The sequence below is a fragment of the Patagioenas fasciata genome, chromosome 16 (genome assembly GCF_037038585.1).
Source record: "Patagioenas fasciata isolate bPatFas1 chromosome 16, bPatFas1.hap1, whole genome shotgun sequence".
Taxonomy (NCBI): domain Eukaryota; kingdom Metazoa; phylum Chordata; class Aves; order Columbiformes; family Columbidae; genus Patagioenas; species Patagioenas fasciata.
Window position 1 is genome coordinate 7,547,849 of NC_092535.1, and position 22,828 is coordinate 7,570,676.

The window sequence follows — 22,828 nt, forward strand, 5'->3', positions numbered from 1 at the left end:
TACATCTTGGCCGCGAAGTCCCAGCCCAGGAAAGCAGTGAGGGCTGGCAGTGAGGACTTGCTTGTCCCAGCCCAACATCTGTGCCTTAACCTTCATCTGCAGAGACTTCCTGCAAGCTGCCCAACAAGCAGATAACTATTTTGGGGAAACAAAGCTCAGATTCACATCTCACCCCCGGCAAATCTGAAGAGGAAGGAAGAAAACACAGGGAAGAGGGGTGAGGGGCAAAAGCAAATCCCAGAATCATGTCCAAGAGAAATGGTAAAAGATCGTGGAACAATGAGGGGAATTCATGGTTAGATGAAACATGGAGCTGTCTTCTTTTGGCCAAGTGTGGTCCAGTTCCTCAGCCATCACTCTAGGAGCCCAAAAGCTAAAAAGGCAAGAATGTCATCAGACAGATCAGAAGGGACAGCATCCTCTAAAGCACCATTATGTGCTGGATGCAAATGAAGCCCAGTGCCATGAAAGCTCCACTGTTTCCCTGCTCTATGTTGGATGTGAGCTATTTGATGCAGTAACCTTGCTCTCCAGCTGACAGGGAGTTAAGCCCAGACTTAACTGCAGAGGCTGGTCTGGAATATCTACAGCACTGAGCCACATCTGTCTAAACTCTGAAGTGACATCACCTCTCCAGAAACCTTTGTGCTGACCAGTTCCACAGGAGGTTCAAACATAATATGAAGGTGGTTCTTCAACATCAGAAAGGCTACGAGGAGGTGCTCTAGGTATTTTCTGATCATTTATGCTACTATGGGAGCACTATATGTTACAGAAGGAATGCACCTCACACTCTTTCTTATCCAAACGTTGCACCACCCATCACCATATACATTCAGAGCAATCATTTCAGAGCGCAGAATGATGCAGCAACTAACAGCAGTGATGCCCTTTTTCTTCCTGTTTCTCAAGGTCTGTTTGCAGATCAGGTAAGCACCCTTCATTGCTCATCCAGGCTGAAAAGCATCCCTGGTGCGAGAGAGCATCACAATGAACTGCTGCCAGTGATGAGGATGGGCTTTGCAGGGTGGAGAGGGATGGAGATGCTCCCCAAATGGGTCCCCTGATCTCCTGCTGCTCTTTGTGCATGGGAACAGACTGTTTAGAGCTTCACCATCAGACACTAGGACACAGCAGCCCTCTGGAATCCTGCGTGTAATGGGGAATGTCCCCCCACGTGGTGCCACTGCCACTGGGAAGGACTCAGGCAAGGGCTTGGCTAACGCAGGTGACAACCAAACTGCAGGGAATGGCCCAGGGCGAGGGCAGGCGGGCTCCTTACCTTGGCCCACGCGGCCCCAGACGTGGCTCGCCACAGGCAGGCAGGCAAAAAAGAAACACGTGTGAATCAGCATGGTGAGCAGGACCTGCAGGAGGGCAAACATAGGAAGGACAAGTAAAAGTCACAGTTCATTATGTGAAAACTCAGTTTTTTGCAGTCCTTGCTTAAGGGACCATGAGCTGAGATCTACAGCTCTGTGTATCGTTGATAACACTGGAGAAGCACATAATAAATTTTCCTGCAATTCCTATATATTGTTTTACATGCTTGCTCTCTCCAATACAGCTGTTCAATGCCTTGGACCAGCACTAAACTATGTTATAAACCTGATGGACTTTGACCTGGTAACCCTCCTCTCAGCCTGCTTGGTCCTAGAGATGGGCACTGTCCTCTTCTAGGACAATCTCAACAGTGGCACAATAAGCATAGAGCTCTGCTCTGATCATGGAAATATGCAACACTGGCCAATTGTAGAATCACTGGACAGGCGTAGATTCCAGAACAACTTCTGATTTAAACCATACAAAAGTGATTATTTCTGATTATAATGACCAAAATCAATATAGGTACACAAACACACAGCATCTTTCTCATGTCCCTGCAATGCATACACTGATTGTAAGGTAAAAAGTGGTTTGAAGAGCATTCTTTGGCAGACAAGCTCCTCACACCACTGATTTAATGACCCCATGGTTGCTGTGATAAAGCAATTATGCAGCAGGAGGGAAAACACAGGCCCAGCTGAGTTTATATGTCACCAGTTCAGAAACAAGGGGTTTACTTCTTATTTCACAGTGGAGTTCCCGAGAAGTTACATTCAGGACTGGTTGGCACAGTCTTGGTTTTTTTAGGTCAGAAATGTTAGTTCAGCATAAAACTACCCTGATGGAAACAGTGCCACCCGCCCTGGTTTCAGTCTTAATATAACAGGTTTAAAACATGCGCTGTTGGCTTTTTGCAACACATCATTGGCATCTGTCATTTTTGCGCTACACGTTTCAGCCTTATTGCTTTGGGCAGAACAAGACCACATGCAAGTTTCCTCCGTTGCCATCTGCAGTGACATTTCGTGTCTATTCATTCTGATGGACAGGTATTTAGAGGCTTCTGGCAAATGCCTATTTCCCTTCAAATACGTCAACGTTTTAGTGATTAAAAGGAAAAATAAATATGCACGTGAGTCATGCAGCCATGATCTCCCGAGGTTTAAATCAGTTCTAAATTGCTGAAGAGAAAAATATGCAAGTTAGAACAGCGAGATGTTAAGAACCCTACTCAGCCTGTGATTAGGTTTTTTCAATGGAAGATCAGGTTATAGGGAACAACTGCAGTGTAACTGGAGCCCTTAGCCACGGGAAACGCTTGTTTTTTTTTTTTTTTCCCCAGCTAATAAAATGGATGCATTTCTTATAAAAAACAGCAAACATTTTATAGGTGCATTTCAGGAATCTGACTGTCACCTCAAGAAAAGCGAAGCCTGCCCTGGCTGCAGAGCTACATGTGCCAAACACCAGCAAGAAACCTGCATTTTTTAAAACATTCCCTGCATCAAAAGGTTCATATGTGCCATTTTGCAATGCCACCAAACTGCCCTTGATTTCCTTGCAGCTTCCTATGGGACCACGGGGACAGCAGAGACACTGGGCTGCTCCCACAGCCTCCAGTTCTTGGTGCCTTTCTGTGTTACTGACCCAGGGAAGGAATTTGGAAACGGCAACACATGGGGCATGTGGCATTTCCAGGGCCTGGCAAACGGCACGGACACACATGCACCACTGCCTGCTTGCCCCAGCTGTGTGCTCAGAGGGGATTTGGAGGTTAAGGCTGTCAGAGATCCCCTTATTTGTACAACAAATTTTAAATGTAGTCTCCTTAATTTAAAAAAAAAAAAAAAAAATCTATGCAAATTTTCCCTGCCATCTATTTAAATCAGCACAACTAAAACTGGGGATTTGGGGGAATTGTGAATTATTTCCACCCTCTGTAACTGCACTTTGGGGACATTTCCTAATTCCAGAGAGCATCAGCACCTCTGGACAGAAGCGCTGGCAGCAGCAATGTCACCTCATGGCCCCCTCACTGCCAGACACAGGAGTGGTGCCAGGGACAACCCTGCAGAAGAGACCAGTGACCTGCCAGGGGTGACAACCTATGGGGTGTAAATCTGTCCCGAGGTCCCCGAGTTCTTTGCTACTTTAAAAAACCCACCACATTCGTAAACCCCTTTCTGTTCTATAATAGGAATCTCCTGTATTTCAGTTCCACTATTGAACAAAAGTTCTCAGTTATCCCAGCCCCACTCTCAAAACATGAGGCACAAGTTTCACTTCCAGGCTGAGCCTTTGCAGCTCCCCGCAATCCAGGAAAGCTCAGTAACATCTGGTGGATACAGACCCACACCACACCTCTGGCTGGGAAAAACCCACCCAGACAACTGCTGTTGATAACAAATCATTCTGAGTACTGTTCTCTCTGCCAGCAACTTCTTGCAGGTCTTATACGATTAACCACAGAAAAAAACTAAAAGAAAGAACAAAGTGCATTTCTCCAAGCCATCACTCTGAAAGAATTTCTAAAGCAGTCCTGGCAATATTTAGACCTGACCTGCAGCAAATAAGAGTCTTGAAGCTGCTTCACCATGAGAGGCTGAGACCTGTCACCCCGTGCAGCATCAGCCACACTGCCCCAAGCTGAGCTGCACCAGCTCCAAGTCCCCAAAAGAGCAAAACCCTGCAGAAATTCCACGCTCTGCTGATATCCCAAAACACCACAGCCCCTCCTCAGCGTCCCCGTGAACTGAACCCCAAGGGGGAATGAACCACAGACCTCTGGAGCAGCACAGCTTTCTCTGGAGTCGGCTGGGAGTTGCGAGGAATCCAACTACATTCTTCAATGGTGGGAGAAGAGCAGCCCCGGCGCCTCGTCTGCTCCTCGGCGTGATGAGAGATTTCAATCCCAAGACGTCAGGAGGGATGAGGAAGGGGAGGGAGAGCAGGGGCAGAGGGACAGCAATTCCCCCACCTCCCTCTCACCACACAGCGGAGAGCGGCGTTTGGCCCCTACGTGCAGCTAAATAAAGCATGCACAAAAAGCAAGACTCTGCTTCTATGAAAAATAGTGAATACTTTTGAGTGGCTTTTCAAACTAAATGCTCAAACTCTGCCTAGGAAGCTGCACAACAAGTTCCTAGAGAGCCGCAACAAGTCCTGGCTCCCGCCCACTGTCAGACTCCCAGGGATGAAGTCAGTCCGGTCCCATTTGCATCCCATCACATATTTTTGAGAGCCCGGCTCTTGCACTGAAGGCAAATTGCATTGCATTTGTTTAAGGAAATTAAGCACATCTGTAGTTTTTGCAAGGCCAGAGGCTGAATCATGAACTGGAGCTCAGCGGTGCTGCAGACTCCCCAGCTGTGGGATGCACTGAGAGTGACTGGGAGAGCCCCCAGCTTCGCGCCAAAACCTATTCAGAAAGATTTTGTTCTCATTTCCAGGAATGGAACAACTGACAGTGGCATTTCTCAGTAACATGGAGGCCAGATTTTCAGCTGGATCTCCAGGGACTATCAGCATCACCCTCCCATTGCAGAGTGAGCTGCGAGAAACTCGCATATTACCATTCTACGGGAAACACAGGCAACTTTGAAAGTCTCAAGTTAGATGGAAAAAAACAAACATACATAGTTTTCAAATACTTTGCACAATAACCAAACATTTGGTAGTTTATTGCCATTTTCTGTCGTAATCTAATAAGTATTTAAAAGCATCACAATATACATGCTGAAGGATAACACCAAAAAGAAGCACTTAAATCTTGCTAAAAGAAAACATGGAGCATTTGGTAGCCTGTGGAGAGAGGGTTGTCCCTGCCCTACACATAAAAACCCCAAATTACCTCTCTGATAATTCCTGATGGGTTTTAATAGTTGCTCAGCTTTGCTACAGTTTACTCTAAAACCAGGAGGTGAGAAAGGAAAGAAGACAGATCCGTGCACTTCACTTTCAGGTAAATTCAGACCCAGAGCTAAAATTAGGCTCTGTTTACGTCAGAAAAATCTGGAGCTGCTCCCAGTGCTTCTGTTCAGGTTGTTGCTCACTGATCCACCTTTCCCAAGGTGCCCACGCAATGCTGGATCTCTGGGCTTTGCCTGACTTGAGCTCAAGCCCAACACTGCGGATTAAACCTTGGAGCAACCACAGACACACAAGCCCTACCTGAGAAGCAACACAAAACAGGATCTTAAAATAAAAAAGGCAGGTGGATGCTGCTTTGCTAGTGCACCAAATGGCTAGAAATAACTGTGAGTATATTGACAAACAGCTTCAGAGATTGTCTGGTTTTACTTAGGGGCTGGAAGGACCCCAGTGGATTATCAATGCAAACATCTTGCTTGGACCTAGTTCCAGGAATGCTGTGCTCCAAGTCATCCTATCACCTCTGCACCAGCACTGGGGGAGCACATATCCCTTTATACAAAGGAAAAAAAGCAGCCAGCAGTAACGCAATACATAGTACGCAGCTGACGCCAGATTTTCCAAGAAAGTCAGCTCCCACTTTAACACAAATCTAAATTAAAGTTATATATCTATTTTTTGAGACTTAGCTGGTGGCCAAAAGAGCTGTGCTGAGGGCTCTGCCCCAAACAGGAGTGCTGGAAATCAGCCTGCTGTATATGCACAGCATCGCAGCCTGATTGCAAGCAGGATGCTCTGTGAACCAGAAAGCAAGAAACCTCCCCAGTTTCTTGTTATTACCTGTTATTCTATGTTTAGCTCATTTTCAGGGTAGTCTGCATATGAGTATTTTGCATTGCCTGCAAATGAAGTCATCCTGGGAGCAGCAGGGCTCAGGGGGCCTGGATTTTGGTGGTTTTCACTCATTTCTGTTCCTTCCCAGAGTCGAATTCGGACTAGGACACTTCCCTTACGGTAGACACTGTTTGGGGTCTCTCTTAAAGTCTGACCTTTCCAAGCAACTCAGCTGGGAAGAGCAACTAGTCCTGCCTGTGAGCGTGGCTAAGCCAGGAGAGTAACAGGAGCCTTTGACGTTCTTTACAAGGAAGCACACATCACTGTATTCATTTCCTTATCTTCTTGACAGAGTCGGTGGCACGGCTTATCGGGCCATCTGGAAAGCACATTGTGTTCTCGGTAGACTGCACAGACAGCTCAGGGGAGCTCAGACAGATTCACTTGGTGTCAAACTTCTCGCTGCTCACCAGCCTGTACCACCTGCCTGGCAGCTTGACTGGGGGAACAGCTCGTTCTAAAGCTTGGGTTTATGATGTGCTGAACTCTCCCATCAGCGTTAAAAAGGAGCTGTGAGAGCTTAGGCTTGAACCCTGTCAACATCAGGTATAGCCAAGTAGTTCAAGACCATCAAAATCTGAGACTTGTCCATTAGAATGCATTTATTTGAAAATATCTTAAAATGCCTCGCTAACAATTTCAGAGTGAATGGTCAAGCTTGGTCCCTCCTCAGAGTCCATCCTTGCTCAGTGGAGTGTTCTGCTGTCCCAAACAGTGGCAAAACAAGACTCCTTTGCTCATTCAACAGCTTCCATGACTTCCATCACGAGAGTTCGAGGTCCTGTCACGATGAGGCTGCTGATGGTTTGATAGTCCAGATGCAAAACGTACATACCATTGACTGAGAAAACAAACTGGCACACCTGCAAGGAGAGGAAGGGCAGGTTACCTTCAGCTGGTGCCTCATGGAAACTTCTGCTCATGACTGAGTAGAGCCCGAGGCTGCAATACAAATCACTTGCTACAAAATCCTGCAAACCCTAAAGCATTACCACTCCATAAGCAACACCAGTAATCACTGTGCTACAATCACAAAAAGGGACCAAAGGGATTTAGACTGTGAGCTAACGGAGGCAAAAACAACAACAAAAAAAAGATTCATTTGTGAGCAGTGGTTCATTTCACAGATGGAAATGAGGCACAATATTAACATCTAGCAATTTGGTAGCAAATGAGATTAGGTAAGGAGAAATGAACTGAGCTCTTGACTAAATGAAACAAATTCAGCCATCCCCTTCCAATCCTGCCTGGAGCAAACATGGACTCATGCTCTGCCTCTGAAGAATCCCATTATTTCAAATATCCATGGGACTTCAGGCTTATGTCAGCTGGTAGAAATTACTCCCTTGCTGCTGGGGTTTTCATAGGGAACTGTGAAACTCTACATTTCTTTCATTCACACTTGAAACTCTACACATAAAACCCATACATGCTTGGGTGTAAAATGCATTTCAAGACATCCGTTCATTTCTGGAAACACTGGAAATTACTTGATGAAACAAAACAAGGCATCAGTCTAAAGTCATTTAGCTTTCAGGTACATGGTAAATAGTTCCATGCAGAACTACATCATTAATAGCAGAGAAACACAAAATGCTTTACATCGCAGGAGCTGTGGGTGCAGGTGATTCAAGATAAAGCTCTGCTCCTTCCCTGCTTCTCTCGGGTTATATACAGTTACTTGTTTTTAATAGCTCAAACAGAGTTTCAACATCTCCTAAGTCTATCACAAGGACAACTTAGTTTTGTCAGAGGTTTGGGTTTTTTTTTCCTGTTCTGCCCCTGTTCTGCCCTGGCAAAAGGCAAATCTGCTGCCCTGCATGGTGCATGTTGCCTTCAGAGAGCATCCTTCATCACAGCACCGTGGAGATGCATGCACCTACTCTACCAGACCGATCTCAAGTGCAGAAGGTGGGAATATGGAGGATGTGTTCAGCCTGAAAACCGCAAGCAGGACATGAGTCCTGCCTCCTGTTAAGTCACCATGAGGCAGAAGTACCTTCATCCCTGCAGCAGCAGCGGGTCCTCCTGGGTCCACCGCCTGGATGTGGCAAGGTCTTCCTCCTCGGACCACAAAGCCCCAGCCCACTGCATCCCCCACAATCTACAAGTAGGACAAAAGGGGTTTAAAAAACAAGGAATGGGCTGGATAGAAGAGATGCAACAGTTCCTAGTGAGATAGGGAGCTCTACTCATGATCCTGATCTGTCATGGGTGGGAGAGAAAGGGCTGCACACCGAGTGAGATTCAGAACCACAGATTAATTGCTCTCTGCAAAGCTGCTTTCCAGTTAATATTCTCTGCCAGTAAGTGCAGAAGAGTAACACACAGGCATCATGAAATTGAAGTGCAAAGCATGCACTGAGAACGTGTTGAGAACATTTCCAGAGCACGCACACGATGCCTTTTCCCTGGCACAGAGAGCACTTCCAGAGTGGAAGTAGCCACTCTTTTAACTTTTCCCACTGATCTCAATCTGTCAGAACAGTTTGCTGTACTACTGCAGCCATCTGATGCGACTAAAAGAGAAGAGGAATTCCCAAAGGACTTTGCACATTACCCATATAAATAAATAACAGCAACTGCACAGCTAAGCAGAAGGAAATGAGCCATGAAAGGCCTGGTCTGGCAGAGTTGAAGGGCAGGGCAAGAGCGTTTAGCAGGAGAATGAATGGCAAATCCTCATACATGTCACGTTAACCACCGGCTTTATTTTCATTGCTCCTTCTCGCCAATTTCTACAGCACAGTTAATTCGGGAAATGGATCCACAGCTCTCCTGTAAGCTCCCTTGTGTCAAAGCAGTGTGGCAAGACAGCCTTCCTGCTTCTTAAACTGGTCACAGTGAGATTCCCCCTTTCAAAGGCGGGCAGCAAAGGGCTGAGAAGTTTTACACAAAAATAAACAAGCACTTCGGGTGCTGAGTATGAATGTTGCAAGACAGTTCCTGTCAGAACCTACTGGCCCTGCCTTGACCAGTACTACAGCTTTAGAAATAATTAGAAAAGCAAAAGCCCAAAACTCAGGTTATCTGCAGCATCCTGGAGATTTTTGCAGTGCATTTATTTTGTCCATGAAACAAGCCCATCCTAAGAAAGGCAAGAGAGGCCCTCAGATGCTCCCCACTCAGTGCTGCTCCATCAGATGCTGATGGATCATATTGATATCAGCATATCTGATCTGCAGCAGGAACCTGAGAGATGCTTAAAACCATGCACAACGGTGACATCTGTGTGACACAGGATGAGTGTCAAGGTCTCAACTGCCACAAGACTTGACTGATTGTATTTGTACGGAGCTGGATGAAACGTAAATGGAAGTTTTTCACTTCAGGAAATGTTCTCTTTCCTGATCTACCCCTTATATATATATTAAACTAAAGCAGAGGCTGTGGACATTTTCACTTACAAGAATATTTGCAAACATTGACCCACTGAGGCTCACCAAGCAAAAGCTAAGATGATGTGACATGCAATCAAAGTTCTGACACACAGAGGCCAGAGCAGCAGATAGAGCTATCAAAGAGCAATCAGAGAGATCAGTACTGTTGGCTTAGCAACACCATTCGCTGTGGTCACTTACGGTTAGTGTCTTCTTGATGTAGGGGGCCCCAGGGGACAGGAGCTCTTCATTGGTGATGGGTCTCTTTAACACTAGAGCAGAAGGTGACAGATGCTGTCAGAATCAAGGGTTTCATGCAGTAAAGTGCATAACAAGGCAGCCTGCGAGTTACCGTGGGCTGGAGAACAGATGTTAGAACCAGCCACAGTCACTGCACACAGAAGTCTTTGCAGTCACCTCAAAGTTCTTCAAAACACTTGCACAACTTTTCAAATTGAGGCTCAGAGGTGAGGCTGACCCTATCCTCTTGCAAGTCACTGAGCTGACACTGAATGAGTTGGTACCTGAGGCTTGAGCTCACCCGTCCCCTGAAAGAGCAGACGCATCCCATGCAATGCAGAAGCCCTAACCTGATTTGGGGTTGCACTCGGCCACAGGAGGGAACACCAACATAGGAGCAGCGCTGAAATAGGGGCTTGAGTTTCCAGCAAGGGAAGTGATGCTGCTCCTTCGAACCGCTGAGACAATTTTGATCTCCTTGTTGGTCTGGACTGAAAGATGCACAAATAACAGTTACCCAAGGAAGGAACAGACCAGTTTAAAACAACAAACTTCCCCACCAGCCTGACCCACATATGAAGAGTAAGCATGCATTGAAAATGCATTTGAGCTTAGAAAGAATAAAACTAGCTTCAAAGAAAGATCAAGAGCTGAGTTGATGGTAAATTCAGTTATTTTCTTGTGACTGAGACTGCAATCGCGTCATGGCATCCACCACAAACAGAGGGGCAGTCACTTCATGGGGTGCCTGGAGGAACAGCCTCAGCACTGGGATGCTCTGGTAACGTCATCCTCGCTTTCACACTCTTTCCCAAATGCACCCACAGTTACCGGAGAGAAAGCTGGTGTTGCCTGGGTCTGGGTTGAGCTTGCGAAGGCAGAAAGGGCTGTCGGGGCTCTCGGACAGGGCTCGAGAAGAGTTCTCGTTGAGTAACTCTGTGAGACGCCGCCTCCGTCGGAAGTTGGTCCAGAATTGGTAGAGGAGGTCACTGTCAAAGAAGTGATGCCTGTTGGAGACTAGGAGAGAACAGGGAAGGAGGGAGAGGCCAAAGCAGTGTGAAAAAAAATATAGCAAATATACTCAGGGACCCAAATGAATTGCTTGTAATGCTTCTGTGCTCTGTTGAGGGTTTTCTGACTGTTTTGGAGTGCTATCTGCAGGGAAGGAGGAACAGCAGGGCCACCTCCCCAAGAGATGCCATCTCCCAGGGGTGCACCACTGAGTCTCAGCCCTCTGTCACCTGCCCCAAGACACTCAGAGAACTCTCTGCCTTCTGAATTGGAAGTTTAATTCCTGCAAATAATTATGATCTCCAGCCAAGCAGAGCTGAACATCACATCCTCACAACCCAGCTCTCCAAACCCAGCGGCAGATCTCAGTCCTATGGCCGGAGGCTTTGAAGAGCCGAAGAGCAATAGCTCAGATTTCAGCTCAAAGCCTCTGTGGGTGGTGGAAGATGATTGCTCCAATTTCAAAGGTCACCAGCTCCAAACATAGAACTAAAAGGTCCCATTGCCATCTCCAAGTGGGCACTTGACCAGCACTTGTTGCACGACATGAATGGGGGTTTGTTCTTAGTGCAGCCTTGACAACTGCACTCATCTCTCGCTTTCCACCCCAGTTCTACCCTGACCCTCACTCACCATGCTGAATGATCCCATGTTCCAGTAGTGCCCGTCCCAGCTCCACCGCTTCCTTTCGGTTCTCCACTTCTCCTTCCTGAACCAGCCAGTCGATCATCTCGCAGCCCAGGAAAGTCCTCTGGTACTTCACCGAGTTCTCCTCCCTCACCTTCAGAATTGAGTCTTCCACGCTCACCAGCCTGGCACAGGGGTGGGACAAGGATCCTGTGATGCCATCCAGCCCCACCGTCCCTTGCGGGAGCTGCCGCCAGCCCAAGCAAGGCCAAGAGAAATGGGCAAAGTGTTACAGCCAAGACATCACTGCCTGGGAGCCGTGGGAAGGGAAGGAGAGATGCGGGGCTGCAGTCAGGCAGTTTTGGAAATCTTCATCACAGCAGAGGAAGCAGCTTCAGCCAAACCAATTCAGCTGCAACCTCGGCTAAAGACCACAGCGAAAAGCCAAGCAAGCAACTGAAGGCACACAACAAAGAGCAGATAGTCCAAACTGATGGAGAAGGTGTGTTTCAGTAAACACAAGTTCAGTTTGCAGCAGATGCAAGAGCTAAATCCTGTGTCTCCACGAGAGGGTGCAGTGGGCTCAGCCATGAGATGCTCTCCCTGGTCCCACGGCCAACACCGAGGAAAAGCGAAGTCCAAGGAGTGGACATCTGCCAGAGGCAGGGAGACAGCAAAATCATCACCCACCCAGCTGAAGGACTTCTCCCTCAGTGCCAGTTTGTGAATCTGACTGCCAGGGTTTCAGGATGAGGAAGACGTGAAGAAGTTGTTAAAGGAAACGGGTCCAGAGCGGGGAGGTCTGTGGTTGAACCCAGTCTAACAAAAGGACTTGTGAGATATCTGGTAAAATGGCTTAGATTTAGAACCAGAAATGAGCAGCACAAGGAAAACCGAACACTTGGAGGCAGAAGGAATTGTTTTCTCTACTGTCTGAGAATTATTCTTTCCATTACAAATTTTGCAAATAGGCTAAGTGAGGTGCAGGGATCCAGGCCCACAAGAGCCCCAAAATCCTGTACCCCACTGATTTTGGTGGAACGTAAGTCCTACCAGTGCTAGTGGAAGCAGCCTGGCCAGGGATGCTGGGGGAAACGGCCGCTGGACCTGCCCATCCCAGGATCACCCAAACTGCAGACTGGACCTCAGCACTTCCCTGTCCTGGATCCCAGAACCTGCCCTGCAGCTGGAACCCCTGGAAGCATCATGACTTCAGAGTAAAGCTGCTGCCCCAGCCCCAAAGAGGCCGGTTGTCCTGTGGCTGTCACAGGGCTCAGGAAACAACATTTGCCGATGCTCCAGCACTGAGAAGGAAGAGAAAAACCAACCACAGAGCATCAGCAGCAAGCACAGCCAGCAAACCGCATCCCAGCGCCTCTTGCTAAGAGCGATTCTGCAGGGGAAGGACTCACGTACTTCTCATACAGACTCTGCCCTCTCATGAACACCTTCACGTCCTTGCTGAGCGGGAAGGTCCCGTCGTCCTTGCGGAAGCGGTACAGCAGCTTGGCGTCCTTGTAGTCCGAGTGCTCGTCACAGACTGAAAGGAGGAGGTCAGGGCAGGGACATTAGCACTGGGGGTGTCCATCAGTCCATGAAGGACAGACAGAGCTGTGCTGGCTCAGCAGGGCGTTATCTCCGGGTTAGAGCTATGGGGGATGCGTGTGATGTCCTTCTCTGTGCCCTCATGCCACACAGCAACCAGCATCCCAGCCTTCCCTCCCCAGATTAGATGGTTACGAATGCCTGTGCTGGAGGGAGAGCTCAGTCCCACTGACCAGACCTTGGGAAAACTCGAGTTTGATCTACATTTTGATCCAGACACTAAAATGTCCATTAGAACAGGCGAGGAAGCCACCTTTTTTTTTTCCTGCTTCGTTGGTTTTCAGGTTTTGTTTGTTTGTTTTTGCTTTTTCTTTTTAAACATTTTAATCTTGATGTTTTGGTTTAGACTAAAAGAAAACAAACAGAATTATCTCAATCGCCTATTTGTTCGGGTTTTTTTTAGAAAACTGCTGCCACATGTAAGTAGACTTGGAGGACAGGAAGAAAAAACCCTGCTCTGTATCCAAAACCTCATAAAAATCACCTCTGCCCCCATCAGAAATACTTGTAAGCTAAAATGTATAATGACACCAACTTTTCCACATGGTTTTGTGCCAACTCTGCCTGATTCATTTGCATAGCAAACTGACCTCAACAGGGAAATTTTTCTTCAAAGCTACATGCACGAACTGGAATAATCGAATCTCTATGAAAAGCCTCCATTTCATCTTGGGGATGAGCACACAGTCTGTAAATGCACGGCTGTTAAGTGCATGGAACATTTAGCAGATAAATATTTAGGATATGGCTTTGAGATAAAGTTGCCTGCAACAGGTTCCTAGACTACAAGTCAAAAAGAACAAGAAAAAGAAAACCCAACCCAAAAATCACAGTCCAGCTCTTAGATCAGCCAGCAGTAAAGAATATGCCCAGAAAACAAACAAAACTAGTCAAAGGGGGGGAAAAAAAGCTACAAAGATTTCCTCACTAAAGTAACATAATCCACTCAAGTAAAATCCAAAAGATGCAAGGTATTTCTTGAGGAAATTTTTAGCACTTGTTCATTCTTCTGAGCAAACTGGCAAAGCTTTATTCCCTGTTTGGTGAGCAGCTCAATGCCAAAAACTGTCGGATTATCTGGAGTTCGTTGTTCCTCCTGAGCACTTGTCTCGGTGTGAACTCAGGACACTACAGCCCGCGACTCACGGAGCAAGAACGCAGGTCAGGAAGGTTGTTCTAAAAGGCGAAAGTTTTGCATCTTAACAACTCCAAGGAGAAATGATTCAGACGTCATTGCAACCTGGAATTGCACATAAAACCTTACAGGACTGTGCCCATAGAAAACCAAAGCATTTTTGCTATTTGAAGACGGATTTCAACGTGTTTCCAGCATGTAACAGAGTAACAGCTCAAACCGCATCAGACCATTAAGAAGCAGCACAATGATCTTCATGAGATAATTATCATCTTCTGGATCCCAGCAGAGAAGAAGACAAACAGTTTAGACAGCTAATTGCAAAGCACTTAGCCCAGTGCTGCTGTTACCAGGCAGTCCTGTTTCCATAGGACTAACAAAAATTTATGGTCATAAAGCAAATAGGAAAGTCAACTTCTGTGTCCTGCCAGGAATTATCACAGAAGCAGGAGGGACGCGTTCACGATAAGCAATCAGAACAGCACTGGTACCTAGCACTGCACAGGTTCAATTAACTAATGCATTTGTTTGAAACTGTCGTCTGGAGAGATGGAAAAACAATCAGTTTTAAGTATTAATGGTTACCTGAGAACTCACTGCTTCAGCTTTAGGCTTTTGTGATAAAGCACAGCAGCAGTTTATTTTTATTCAAGGCAGCTTAATGTAAAAGGCATTAACCTCAGCAAGCAGCAGATGGAGACGGAGGGTTTGCAATGCAGGGGTGCTAATTCTGCACCCGAGAGAAGAGGGGGGAAGAGAGGGCTGAATTTGCTACGGTTCTCGTCTGCTTCCATCTCCTCAGCTTCATCCCGGTGTGACAAACCACCCCCTACTCCAGGATACCACAGCTCGTGTTCCAAAGACTTGGCTCAACCAAGAGCTCAGCAACAACTGTCCTCCCAAGGGTCTCCCAGGACTGTTTGATAATCCAGGATTTTTGCTCCTGATTGGGAACAAAAGAAATTAAAAAATAAAAAAATCACAGGGAGAGAAACAGCTCTTGGCCAGTTTGAAGCACTGGTTTTCCATCGTTATGTTGGGACCAAGGGGTCCCTGGGGATTGCTCTGCAGTGCAGGGACAAGCGTGGACCACAGCACATGACCTGAGTTAGTCCAAAACTGCTGGAAGTTCCAAATAATTTTTTAAAATAATAAAGCCTGAATACTAAGAGTTGGGCTTAGGCACCAAGGTTTCATCCCCCAGGAGGCATTCCCACATGATTGCTCCAAGAGGCATGGACTCCACACCACTACTTCTCCCACCCCAGCATGGATGGTGAAACTGAGGAACACTGAGCCATTATGGTAAAAAAAATGAATTTTCCTGTAGATGTGAAGCATGTGTTATGATTCAGCTCCCACTCCTGCACAACACAAGGAGGGGCTAAAACGGTTTCTGTAAGAATATCCACCCCTGGCTGCTGGTGCAATTGCTGCAGGACAATATAGGTCAGGCATTACTGAATTTGCTTTCAAACAAGAGGTGCTTTGTATGCTGATTTCCCAGCTCACAGCCCAAGTGGTTTTTTATGGGGCAGGGAACTGGCACATCCCCACATGGCCTCAGGCCTGCCCAGCATCTCCCAGCTTCTCACCCATAGAATCACAGCACAGTTCGGGTTGAAGGAACCTTCACAGCTCACCCAGTGCCCCCCCTGCCATGAGCAGGGACACCTTCACCAGCTCAGGTTGCTCACGGCCCTGTCCAGCCTGGCCTGGGATGTCTCCAGGGATGGGGCATCCACCACCTCTCCGGGCAACCTGGGCCAGTGTTTTACTATGAGGGTTGTGAACAGGGACCTGACTATGCTTCTGTATTCCGGGCTGATGGACACACACAGTGACCAGATGCACAACCACCTCCCTGGGGAGAAGCACACGCACCATGGTGGATGATGTAGTGGTCCATCAGCTTCTGCATGAGGCGGATGCCCGTCTCTCGGTCTGGTGCTTCTTTGTGGTCGATCAGCCAGTCTGTGAGCTCCTTGGCCACAAAGCAGTTTGGGTATGTTCGGAGGTGATAACGTCTGTCCTTAATGAGCTTCCCATCATGGAGGCGAAGCCTAGAAAGAAAGACAGCTGTTGAGCACAGCTGCTGTTACAGGGGAATTTGGGTCTAATAACCCAGCATCTGCCCAGCCTGGAGAAAATGCTGATGATTTGAGAGTTCTGGCTAGCACCCAGTGACTTATAAATTCAACCAAACCTCTTGGCTTTGCAAGATTGCATCAGTCAGTCCTCAGGAGCCTCTCCATCATCCTCTTCTCTCCTCCTGTCACTGTGTAGATTATACAACTGCTTGCATGAGGTTTAGTCTGGAGCAATGTGTCTTGTTCTAAACAAGCCTCTAAAACATACATAGCAGCTAACAGGCTTGTGAAGTAGGACCAAAAGGCAGAGAAAATATAGTACATATATTTGTCATCTTGGCACCATTCTGTGTCTAGCTCTCCTTCCCTATAACCATGAAAGCAGGAATGCAGCTGCTCCCCGGACACAGTCACAGCTCAGGGAGGGAGCAGTAGTGGGGCCACTCGTTTCTTCTACATGTGTCTAAGAGACAAATGCCAGGTGGATCCCACGTGCTACCCACTGATCCACATACCATCTAACCCACAGCAACAGTGGTTCATCGTGTCCTGACATTTTCTGGTTCAAACTGGGATAGACTGGGACTGAGTTTACCAAAACAACCACTGTCCCATCCTGAAAACCCTGATATTATGACCAGTCTGGGTCTCCAACGGAAAGGTATGTATGAGTGAATATATACTCAGGTGAGCATGGCTTTGACTTTTAAAAGGACCTTAACAACTGCACTAAGCCACAGGGCACAGAGATCCTGTGTGTTCAAGCCAAAGTCAACCCAGTTTGGCAGCACATCTGTCCAGGAGCCAAACTACTGCCCTGCAGTCCCAACTGTTCCCAAAATACCAGCCCTGGAAAATGCTCAGTGCACGCAGCAGACTCGGAGGGAGAAATTAATTAAACATCTCCTCTGTAACTCCAGGATGGAGTTTCAAATTATTCATTTCAATTCACAGTTTTGCCCCGGGCCAGTGTGTTTTACAAAGGCATTAATCACTGCAGACTATTTAATGCCTCATGTTCTTTTGTTCTTTTTGAAGACATGTGCAACACAGCATGTTGGACAACAGTTTCAGGCACCACACGAGAAGTTTTAAATATCCTAAAAATCTATCAGATAATAATGGATTATCCTCTATTGTAGGATTTAACAAATACTGGGGCTTCAAAAGTCTTAAGATGAAACCTTTAGTTGGATGAAGAGGTAGTAATTGGTTGTTGTAATTAATGCTGAGGCTACTACAAGCCAAGACAATTAACAGATATATTCAGACCTTCCAGGTAACTAAAATACCAAACCAAAGATTAACACAGAACCAGCTCCCAGTTTTGCCTCTGACAGGCCTCCCTCAAATACTGAAGTCTATATTCAGTATTTTATCCTCTTTACGTGGAAGGCTCATTCCCACAAGTGACCAGCAGCCATCCTGCATATGGATTTTACTGAAAAGCCTACAGACAACTGCTTGATATTTTTAGAGCTTTTAGCTTTTTCCTGTTTGTGGGGTTTTTTGTTTGTTTGTTTTGTTTGTTTGTTTTTGTTTTCCATGGTCCACTATCAAAACCCAGCCAGCACAGCAGCAGCTGCGAATGGCGCAGCTCCCACCCCGACGTCCCTCTGCTCCAGCAGACAAGCCATCATTTTTTATTTGCTTTCTTTCCTTGGTAAGCAGCACGTGGGCTGCCGCTTCAGAGGCATGGTCGGTGGAGATAAGAAATGTACTATGAGTATTCTGTTGCTATCAAGAGTCTGCAGGACTCTACAAAGACTATATATATACCTACATACACGTGTGTCTTTACCCACAATAACACATAGACCATAATCACACAAGGCCTGAATAGAAATTGGTTGGGAGAATATTATTTCAGCTATAGGTCTTATTTTAATCCCATTCCAGAATACTGCAGAAAATGCACAGATCTTGTCAGGAAGAAAATTTAAAAGGAAAAAAGAAAAAAAAGGAAAGAAAAAAATATTTTCACCAAACAATACTACTTAAACCTAGGATTAAAAAAAAAAAAACAACAATACTAATTCTGAAACTGTTCTATTGGGAATAATTGCCAGGACAGGAATTCAGTGGTATTCAAACACTGCTGGATCGGCAGCATCTTGAACATTCTTGGTCTGGTTTAAGTTCACAACGAGTTTGTTCTCTTGCTGCAGACCCAGCGGAAGATGCGCAGCTTGAGCGGCCTTGTGCTCTTTCCACTTTCATCTTGTTTACTGTTTCCCATCAACTAGGAGGAGACAAATTTTGTCCTTCAGACACAGAAGGACGTAACACTGACTGCTCAGCTGACAGCCTCGATAAACCCGTCCATGGACCATGTTGCAAAAACAAAGGCAGTGAAACTATGAGTAGTTTATAATGGAACTTCCAGATTTAAAAAAAATAATTAAGGAAGCATGTGTAATGCAATATTTTGAGCTTTCTTGATGTTAAAACCTACACCATGTACGCATTACTTCTTCAAAAGGAAAAAGAAAAAGGCAGAATAAGGCAAGGATGAGGTGCCTGCTGGAACACGAGAATCGACTCGTAGGAAACACTCTGGGCTTGCCAAACGCTGCACCGCTTTCCCATGCATTTGCTTTGGGTAACCAAGTTGTTTCCTTGTCAAGGTCACTACAAAGACATCATTATTCACCCTGTGTAACCTTGTTGAAAGGCAGATCTGCAGTACTGTAAACAGAAGAAAAAAAAAAAGTAATCCCCAATAAAACCAAAGCACAAACCTCTAGGACATCAAGAGTTTAGGTCACTTCAGCTGTTACAAACACAACTTCCATGCTCCTCCTCCACCAGCACTTTTCCAGCAGGATTACACATGTCTACTGCTGGAGAACAACCCAGGCAGTTCCTCGCTTTATTATTTCTGTGCGTTCACATTTCACAAAATTTCAGAACCAAGAATATAAATCTTGCGGAAGCAAAGGACTTTCTTACACAGGAAACGGTGCTGCTTTTGCTGTCTCACACTTGCACAATCAGAGGAATCTCCCCAGGGATGCTCCCCATCACCTCCTGCCCATGGGAACAGACCCCGAGCATCTCAAATGCCAAGGTGGATCTTTCAAGGATATTAACTCTGGTTCCTATTCACCCAGTGGTTAAGTACAAATGAATGGCCCTGGAAAGATGCGTCACTTGAAGGATCTTTTCTGTTCCTATATTTAAAGAAAAACTAAACAAAAAGGTCGAAGTGGCACAGGGATGTTTTATTTTCCTACTTGTGTTTAAATGTATTTATAGGAAAACGGGACTTAAATCTCAAAATGAAAGCCCAGCAAGTACCAGTCTGCTTCCCAGTCCTCACTTTCACCAGTGCTAAAAACTTAATACTATGCTTTTTAAGGTCATTCCGATCACATAGTCTCATCTTCTAAATAACATTAACCTGGTGACTGCCCTATCAAGCAGTGTCCCATGAGTCCTGCAGGGTGACATCCCCACTTTAAGAGATCCACTTTCAACAGAGAAGCATCAAACCTCCTGTGGACCCAAGATTGTCAGCCAGGAATACAAATTTTGGCATGTTCAACTACACACCTTTAAGTGAGCCCAGTTTCCAGGGCATCAAAGCACGAACACTTCATTTAACAGCGTCTCAATATAAGTAACTGAACTAAACACTCAGCACCTTTGAACATCTTGGACAGTAGCTGAAATCACAAATTTGTTCTACATAGGAGAAAACCTTCCTTCTCTCACTTCGCCCAATGCATACATTTACCAAACACATTTTACATTTAGGAGTGATTAATGCAGCTTAACAGAGTTATTAGAGAACAGCTGGTTCACTTGACCATGAGGAATACCGAGAAGAGAGAACACAAGGACTTGCCTATACTTGAGAAATTCAGATTACAGCAGAGTGTGAATTCAAAGCTCAGTGGCTGTTCCAGAATACCTCTGTGCAGATAAGCCATTTGTTGCAATTAGAAATGACTAATTGGGCCTCTTTTACAGAATGCCACCCAGCAACACATAGCACCCAGTAAAGCCAGTGTGATTTTCACACAAGTTTGTTTGTCTGAAACAAAAAAACAGACAGCAGATGTGAGGAATGGATCTGAGACAGCATCCCTCCCAAACCCAAGAGCAAAATATCAGTGCAAATTAGTATCTTCATCTTTTTGATAGGGAGAGACTCAAGATCCAAAACTTCTCTTCCCCTTCCATGGACTAGAAAGCAGCATCCCATGGAAGCAAAGGGACCCTGATAGAGGGACAGCCTCAGGCATCCCTTCATCCCTCAATTCCTTTCGGGTCTATTTTGTTCCCGGCCATCCCCGCTAAGCCTTTTCCCTTCACCCCTCGCTTGTGCAGCTATTTCTGGCTGGGAAATGCATCCTGACACAGACCAGACTCATCTTTCCAGCCAAACCAAACTTGGAGGGATTTGCAAACTTGCTGGGATGCCAAAGAACTGTAAAGACAGAGCAAAGGTTTGTTTGATTAAATACAATAGCAGGGAGGCAGGGCAGGAAGCGGAGGACAAGGAAAAACAAATGTTTGAAATTTTATGTAGATACAGCAGCATTATTTGTTGAATGAGGTTTGCAGAGTCAGGGCAGATCCTGAGGTTCCTTTCCATGCTGCTTTATTCCTTCCCTGGGGAAAGCAGAGGAGCACAACATGGACACTGAGCTGTTACCTGAAACATCATCCAGCTCCTTTGCCTCAGTTTCCTCATTGCTACCTATTGGTCACCCAGGCCCTGGGAAGATTCGTATCACCCACCTCTCCATCACTGAGAGCACTTGGGTCCTTCCTCAGCATTTAGACCCATTATTCACAAAGAACAGAGCAGTTGTGCTGGATGAAATCTTTTCTCCATGCGACACAGAGCTGGAGCGTTTCAAGAGCAGGTCAGGGGCACGAGGCAGCCAAGGCTGCCCAAAGGCAGACGGGAGTTGCTCCCTGTGCTGTTTGCAAAACAGGCCGTGTGTCCCAGCATCACAGGTTCTGTGCATGCCAGACTCCAAGCTGAGAGCCCTCTCCTCTTCTCTCTGCCCACTCGTGCTTCCTACCGCTCCTGTCAGCCCTTCCAGCACAGATAACCCGTGTCAGGTTCACCCAGGGTACCAAACTGAACAGGAGCAAGCAGTTCAAGATTGGAACCTGCTGCCAAAGGCTTGGTCTGAAAACTCTCAGATTTTGAGACTTACCCTACCAGGAAACTCCAAAGTACTCTAGTACTCCAGTTTCCCCAAGAAGTACATATATTTTGAGGTTTCTATTCAACTTTGTCCCAGTCAAACTAACGAAAATATATTCCCTCCCTGCACAAACCTGGCCTCCTCCCTTCAGGCTTTTAGCATCCTTTTTAAAGGCTCATGGTACACTCACACTGATAATGAGTGAGGTTTCCAGGCAAATGTTGGGAGGAAAACCAAAACAAAACGGCTCCAGATACAAACACGGAAATTCTGCTCAAGAGCTAGAAAAGCCTCCAGTCGCATGCTAAGAGGAAAGTGGGGGAGAAGGGGGCTTCTGAGCCCAAATACACAAAGAAAACATTTTCTCAGCCACACAGGTTTCCTCACATAGGAGAAAGTATTTCTGCCTTCATAAGAAAAAAACCTCAGAAGTTGCTCAACAACTGGGACTGTCAACCAGCAGAAGTTCCCAACAGTGAGTTTCAAGAGAGAGAAGACCTTACGTGTTGCTGTGCAAAACAATTCAGGTGTATGACACCCAGGGGATAACCTCCCAAATCACCCCCAAAAAGTCCAAACACCCCCAGAGGTGATGCTGCCCCAGCCAGGGACCTTGGGGGGCTGCTCAGTGCCACCACATCAGGCTCTGGGTTCAGGGGAGGGTGTAAACGGATTTAAAAAAAAACAAAAAAACAAAAAAAAACAAACACTGTTGCCATCTAAAACCATTTGCCTGGCACCTGGAGAGCAGGAGATGCCCAAGGAGGAGCAGTAGGAGAAGGTTCCATGGGAAAGGATCCGTTTCACCACTGGTTTAGTGGGTGAAGGATCGGCGGATACTGGGAACGAGGAGGCAGCAGCACATGGGGGAAAGCACTTGCTCAAGGTTAAAGCTTTGAGGCTCTTGATAGCAAAGCCCAGAGCACCAGGGGCTAAAAGCAGCCTGGAGAAGGGCCCCATCACCTCCTACCTCAGTTGCTCTCCAGCAATCATCACCTCTGCCCTGTAGTGCTGCTCCGTGGCTTTCTTCTTCAGGCTGTTGCTCAGGCTCTCCATGTCGGGCTGGCGGGGGGATGCTCCCGGGGGCCTCGCACATCCCCTGGGCTGCAGGTCCCGGAGATGCTCAGCCCCAGTGCAGTCCCCAGCCCGGTGGAGACGGTGCAGGTGGGCAGCCTGGAGTTGCTGGTTCCAGCTCCCCGCCTCTCCTTCCCTCTTCGTAGGCTCTGGAGGAGGAGGAGCCTGCTGCAATCTGAGCCTGGCTTTGCTGCCTTCTCACCGCTCGGCTCCGGCCAGGCTTCAGCTAAAAGCCAGGAAGGTGGCAGGTCCATCTGCTGGGGACAGCGTTTGCTCTGTGTAGGTGACTCCAGCAGGCTCTGGGAATGCACAGGCTGTAGGATGAATGGTTTGATTAGCAAGAAAATAGGCAAAACCCTTCCTTCCTTGTCTCCAAGCTTTCCTGTGAAGGGTTCAAGATGTGCCATC

At 46.7% G+C, this 22,828-nt stretch overlaps 2 protein-coding genes across 4 annotated transcripts in view; both read right to left on the minus strand.

Moving 5' to 3' along the window:
* The window catches only part of COL20A1 (collagen type XX alpha 1 chain), a 48,765-nt gene extending 44,099 nt beyond the window's left edge, over positions 1 to 4,666 (minus strand). The window contains exons 1-2 of one of the 2 annotated variants that reach the window (XM_071815703.1): positions 4,109 to 4,666; positions 1,283 to 1,367 (exon numbers count right to left, since the gene is read on the minus strand). In XM_071815703.1, coding sequence (XP_071671804.1) covers positions 1,283 to 1,355 — 73 coding nt within the window. In that variant the 5' untranslated portion in view covers positions 1,356 to 1,367; positions 4,109 to 4,666. The remainder of the gene's footprint in view (positions 1 to 1,282; positions 1,368 to 4,108) is intronic. The other variant, XM_065849516.2, reaches the window with a different exon arrangement.
* Positions 4,667 to 4,973: 307 nt separating this feature from the next.
* On the minus strand, positions 4,974 to 22,567 carry LOC136108177 (DEP domain-containing mTOR-interacting protein-like). Of its 2 annotated transcripts, none has more exons than XM_065849788.2 (9): positions 22,317 to 22,567; positions 15,973 to 16,151; positions 12,765 to 12,888; positions 11,355 to 11,533; positions 10,542 to 10,727; positions 10,061 to 10,201; positions 9,672 to 9,742; positions 8,090 to 8,194; positions 4,974 to 6,953 (listed from the first exon to the last, which is right to left on the minus strand). In XM_065849788.2, exons 1-9 carry the CDS (start codon positions 22,400 to 22,402, stop codon positions 6,828 to 6,830), a joined length of 1,197 nt encoding a protein of 398 aa, XP_065705860.1. In that variant the 5' UTR covers positions 22,403 to 22,567; the 3' UTR covers positions 4,974 to 6,827. The 2 variants fall into 2 exon arrangements, with proteins under 2 accessions (XP_065705860.1, XP_071671807.1); XM_071815706.1 differs by having other exon boundaries at positions 22,343 to 22,419.
* Between the last annotated feature and the right edge of the window lie 261 nt (positions 22,568 to 22,828).

Coding starts and splice junctions, on each gene's coding strand:
- LOC136108177 (XM_065849788.2), bottom strand. CDS start 22,402: ATGGAGAGCCTGAGCAACAGCCTGAAGAAGAAAGCCACGGAGCAGCAC. Junction 11,534..12,764: donor GGGCAGAGTCTGTATGAGAA/GTACGTGAGTCC, acceptor CCCCTGTGCCAG/GCTGGTGAGCGTGGAAGACT. Junction 10,728..11,354: donor ACATGGGATCATTCAGCATG/GTGAGTGAGGGT, acceptor GTTCTCTCCTAG/TCTCCAACAGGCATCACTTC.